Here is a 6000-nt window from a genome sequence, read left to right on the forward strand (position 1 = left end):
TATTTTCATTAGTTGTACCGAATTTAAATTATGTTAAGTTGCTATGTTTATTTTTGTATCGTAGTATTAAAATAACAAAGAACCCGAGAAATAAAAACATAATGCGTATATAATGTAAACCATAAATAATGTTGCTATGATTTACTGAATGTCATATGTACATAAAATAAAAAAAGTCAATGTGTCCCACAACCTGTATGCTTTAAAGCAGCTGCTGGCCTAAGACGTATCCCATCCCGCCCGGCTATACTATCAGGATTATTCTCATCACATCCTCTCTTTATCGGAGGATGCGCTGCATCATGATCGTCAGTAAGGTTGGCAGGCTCGATAGAAGAGGCCGTCGGTCCAGCAGTAACCTACAGAATAATAAGATATTTTAGTATATGAAATATATATTAGTAATGTACGTATTAGCTAAAAAAATTTAAATTTTCTTACCATGGTCTCGACGAACCCCTGAATATAATCATCTGTCTCAGGCATGTCAGTATCGCACAAAGTGGCCCCCGTGACGGGCGAGGATGATGCCTTAAAAAAATGCTTTAGATATTTATGACTAATCAATGAGATAAAAATAAATATAAATAATAGTAATACAAACGAACCAAATACTGTAAAAGATCCCTCGATGATGAGCCATAACTTAGTCGGCGCCCACTATCCACATCTCGTGTCGGACGATCATCAGCAACCGTCGATGGCTCTGGAGGACCAGGAAAATACTGATCCCACTCCTATCGCGTAATGGTCGTGCCCGCGATCAACAATGGAGCTGACGAGATCACCTGTGAAGTCCCTGGAGTAAGCTGAAGGCTGAATGACGGCATATCTCTAGGAGCATGGTCTGGCTCATGGTGGTCACCCGACTGATCAACTCCAACATCCTCAACAGGTGCCTTAACGCCCCCTTGTTGGGGACCACGTCCTCACCGACTATGTATGTTATAATCATGAAAATAATTGACTATGTTTTCATCTGCATCAGCGGCAAAAATCCGGTAATGTCTCGCTGCGTGCCCATGCTCGCCCATCATATCTGCCTGTACAAGTAACCAAGAACATCTGCACCCCAGCTATAATCATGTAAATCATCTAGTCGCTCAAGATGATGAAGAAATCTCAAGCTGACTAGGTTTCCCGAAGTGTACGGGAACAATATACCTCCAAACATAAGCAGCATCAACAACCTCGTGTATCGGTTAATATGAAGATCTGGTGTATCATCCGTAATATATGTATGCATTGCCTCCAGATGCAGCCGGACGGGCGTCAACTGCAGACGACTAGCCCCAACCAATGCAGCCTCATCTACTGGCTGAAAACCGGTGAGCCGCTGCAATATCTCCAGGTACTGCAATCCCGTATAATCTCTAATAGCATGCGGTAAAGCTACAGAGTGTCCATCAACCGGCAGCCCATACAGAACCTCCATGTCCTGAAGCGTGATAGTAGCCTCGCCAATGGGTAAATAAAATGTGTGCGTCTCCGGTCACCACCGCTCTATCAAAGCCGTGATTAACGATCAATCCAGCTGCAGCCAGCCGATCTCAATAATCCTATAGAAACTCGTATCCTCAAGGAGTCTGACTATACGAGGATGAAGATAGTGGACCCAAAGAAAGTCTCACATATCGTCTACTCTTCTAGCACAGAAAGTCTGGGCCAATAACTGCCCCTCCCATATGTACGAAGACCTATGCTCGACCTGTAGTAACAGTAGCTCTAGCGAGGCAGGTCCGGGATGCACATGCGGAACCTCCATGACGACTACTGTAAATTAAATAATATTAATTAAAGTATTTTTCTTTTTTATTGCTTAACATCTTTAAATATATTGTAATATCTTTAATATTAAAATTTATTCGATATTTTTACTGTATTGTTAATTAGGTTGATACATTTTCTATATTATAATTTTATATTTTATATGTTATTTTATTATTTTATATGTTTGAAAAGAGATTGTGTTTGAACTATCAGCTTTTTTGAGATATTTTTGGGTTTAACAGGTACTTAAATCACATATTCATATATGTACAACAATAACATCTAAATAAGATTAATTATTTCTAAAATAATAATTTATCTATTTACTAATCTTTTAGCAAATAAATAATCTAAACCGGATAAAAATAATAAATTTATTTAATCACAAAACAATCACGAAAAAATATATACCACAGTAAAAAGTAACTAATTAATATTTTTTTAACAAATAATAACAATTTCTCTATTTTACTATTATTTTTACCAAACTAATAATATAATCCGGATAAAAAATAACAAATTAATCATATCGCAAAACAATCACGAAATAACATAGAACACAGTAAAGACAACTAATAGGCATTTTTTATGCATGAGTTTTAACATAAAATAAGCCGGAATACCTCGATTTAAAATTTTTGGAAAGTTGAGGATTTGGTGATTTGGAGCCTAAACAAGCAACCCACTACGAGATAACGCCTTAGATACGATGTGGGACGGAGAATCTACACTTTTTATGGGACCGGTGAGCTCCACTCGAATTTTTTTGGTTAGCAATGGGGGGGGGGGGAGGGGGGGGTCTATTTTGCTAGGGAAGGGGGAGTGACGATTATTTATGTAAGTATAGCGCCTTAGTTAAGGGAGTTATACTATAGCGCCTTAAGTTAGCACACTATACATTCCCGCCCGTTTGCGTTCAAATATAACGCCTTAAATAAGGGCACTATACTTAACTGAGCAAACAACCGTTAAAGTATAACGCTTTATAAAAAGGCGTTATATATATATTATGGTCACCAGTTCCCCCCCCCCCCACATATTTTGGTTCTTTGAGTCCAAAAGAACCACATTTTGGTTCTGGACTCGAAATAGTTGGACCTCCATCTTCAACCGATTGGCCATATTTTTCTCACTGTTATCACTAAATCCTTCGTCCGCCACTTGGGTACCCTAGCCTCGCCTCCATTTCCCTTGCCATCACCCTCTTCGTATCCATTACCTTCAACTTTTGGGCATGTCATTCTTTTTAGAAAATGGCTGGACTTACGGCAACAATGAAATTTTAACACCTATTTTGCAATAAAATCACATAGCATGGAGGTGGAAAAAGCATCAAAAGCAAGCTAATAAAATATCAACGGTGTTTCCGAACCATAGCTGAAAGATTTTGGTCATATTCATGACTACTTATCACTAATGGTTACCATTTACGATAAGAATGATCAGGTGGTCGGCGCTGGTAGTGGAGGAATAGTATCGTCAGTAGCACCCTATAGAGAGAGAGAGGGAGGGAGGGAGAGAGAGAGAGAGAGTTTATGTTGTGAACAACATGAGAGAAAGAGCGAGGCAAAAAGGTGGGGGTATGCTGTATTTCTAACGGTTAGCGATTGGCCGATGGTAACACCGGCGGTGGTGGTGATGGAGGAAGAGGGGTTAGGAAGAGGAGTTTTTTGCGGTTTAGGCGGGTGGGAGTGTGTAGAGATATAAAGTGTAGTTGAGGTTATTTGTATATTGTGCTATTTAATATGCACTCTTCTAGTTACATCCATTAGTTGGCTAGTTAGGACATATTATTAATATGTATATATTAAGCACATTTTTGTACACGGTAGATAAGAAGAAAGAAATACAATTTTACATTCTCTCTGTACGATCCTCTATCTCTCTCTCTCTACATTTCCTCTCTTCCTCTCACTAGACCTTGCCTCCATATCCATGGCAGATCTAGCTTAGTTTTGACAGAGTGATGTGTTGGGTAGTAAGGAAGAAAGAGAAAGGAAAAAAAAAGCAAAAAGAAAGAAAGAAAATAATGGGGGGGGGGGGGGGGATCAAATAAATAGGGCGGGTATCATACCCAAGTTTGGTTTCAACCCAAGTTTGCTATGTGGCCTAGTAATAAAATGCCACGTCATTAAATTAAAGACCCTCTGGTTCTGCCTTTAGACGTGGGGCAATTTTATTAATAGAAATAATGCCGTGCGTTTTTTGGACGAATAGTTGGACAGAGGGTATATATAAATCATTTACCAAACAACATGGGTAGTTTTGATCTTATTTCGTTCAAGAAAAAAAAACAAAGGAAGAAAAGAATAAGTTGAACGAAAGATAAACATGAGTGATGAAAATATTATTACACATTTAATGTTTTCAATTATTCTAATTAAAGTCCTTTTTCCTACTTCACCAAAATAGGTGACAAATAAAGTTGTAACACGTGGAAAATATTTTGGCAAGATGAGTGTACCAATTGGTGGATCTAAACTTGTGTGAAAAATTATTAAAATTTTGAAGTATATTTAATTTTGAACACAATATAATATTAAAAATGCAATGAATTCAATTATAAGAACTTAAAGATGAACCATCAAACTTAAATTGTGATAGCGCCTCTAGTCACACGGTAACTATCCACCTAACATGCATATGCATGATTATTTTTGCAGCAATGAAATCCGAGATTCATATGGCGCTTAGCAAGTGGTTCAAATTTTTATCGAACTTTCCCCTTTTTTTTTCTTCTACTTGAGCAAAATTATGTTTACACAGTTAAAGTATTTGAATAAAGAATGTATATACACATTCGTAAAGCAAAAGATGTCTTTACATGGCATAAAATAATGGGAGTAATGTCTAGCGATGATAATGATATTGGGTAGCGAGTGGTATTAAATACTAGAATAGATCATTTCAAATTTAATGGGAGATTCAGTGTAATACTTTTAATATACTGAATTTCGACAATTTTAGAAATTAACACAAAATTGTTGTCGATGAACACTCTTTTGAGTATAAAATATTTTTCAATTAGGTTTGAGCAAGTTGTTACAATATAACTTTTATAAGAGAATATTCTAGTTAAACTGAAAAACAATTTATTGTCACACGTTGGGACCGTGCATAGCAAAGACATCACTTCACCTAGTTTGTGAAAAAAAATGAGGACTTAGGCGTGGCTAAGGCTGACAAGTGGGCCAGTCCAGGCCCGGGATCGGCCCGAGACCGCAGGCCAAACGGGTCAAACGGACTAAACGGGCCAAGATCGTTTGGACCGATTTTAGTGGGCCTGGGTCGGTCTCGTGGGCCAGTCCTATGCTTTGGGCCCGCTAGGCCTGAGACCATTTGGCCCGCCAGGGATCGGGACTGGCCCGGTCCCTTAGCGGGCCAAACGGTCCCAACGGCTATATTTTTTTTTTAAAAATATAGCCGTTGGGCTGTCAAAAATAGCCGTTGGCTATTTATAAAATAGCCATTTAACCCCCCAACTTTGTTTTAATCCCAAACTTTTTATAATTATACTTTTTCCCTATTTTCAACTATAAATACCCCCTCATTCTTTCATTTTTTCTTACAAAATCATCAATCTATCACAATCTCTCTCTAATTTTCTTCTATATTTGTTACTATTGCTTACTTTATTGTTACAATTTGTGAAACAATTGTGAAGTTGGTGAATTAAAATCTTCAACGATAATCAATTTTTAACAAGTTATTCGTCAATTCGGTAAACTTGTTCCAACTCTTAATCAATTACTTTATTAATTAAGATGGTTTCCTTAAAAAAACTTTTTGGTAAAAATAAGGGAAAATCCAAGAACGACGAATCTAGTCTCAATCTGTTCCTCCTCCACTACCCCAGGCTCCCCGAACCAAACTTCATATCCGTCCTACACCTGCTATTCTTGATAGCGATAATAGTTTATTACAATTTACTGAAAGTCAATTTTGCCAAAATATTAGAGCTGGAGAACAATTAGACCATGAATTAATGAATGCTTTTTATTCTAATCCAACTATTGATGAAAATGATGACGAGAAAATAGATTTTGATGAAACTCAACCGGATGATGATACACCAAATAGTCCTACTCCTGATGTTAACCCATTTAGTGACAACCCTGCTAATCCAAATGATGCATCATCTGATACTCCTGTTACTACCCCTACTTTTTCTAGACAACCTAGCAAATAGACGGAAACATCTACCGTCTGGCCATTTTTTACTCAACTAAT

General features: G+C 37.5%; 1 protein-coding gene and 1 long non-coding RNA gene across 2 annotated transcripts; both read right to left on the reverse strand.

Annotated features, from left to right (window-relative positions):
- Positions 1 to 86: 86 nt before the first annotated feature.
- On the reverse strand, positions 87 to 596 carry LOC138904832 (uncharacterized). Its single transcript, XR_011413479.1, has 2 exons — positions 442 to 596; positions 87 to 359 (listed from the first exon to the last, which is right to left on the reverse strand). It is a non-coding gene; the product is annotated as an uncharacterized lncRNA (long non-coding RNA).
- Positions 597 to 1033: 437 nt separating this feature from the next.
- On the reverse strand, positions 1034 to 1435 carry LOC138905063 (protein MAIN-LIKE 2-like). Its single transcript, XM_070193565.1, has one exon. It carries the CDS (start codon positions 1433 to 1435, stop codon positions 1034 to 1036), a length of 402 nt encoding a protein of 133 aa, XP_070049666.1.
- Between the last annotated feature and the right edge of the window lie 4565 nt (positions 1436 to 6000).

This window comes from Nicotiana tomentosiformis, chromosome 2 (assembly GCF_000390325.3).
Source record: "Nicotiana tomentosiformis chromosome 2, ASM39032v3, whole genome shotgun sequence".
Taxonomy (NCBI): domain Eukaryota; kingdom Viridiplantae; phylum Streptophyta; class Magnoliopsida; order Solanales; family Solanaceae; genus Nicotiana; species Nicotiana tomentosiformis.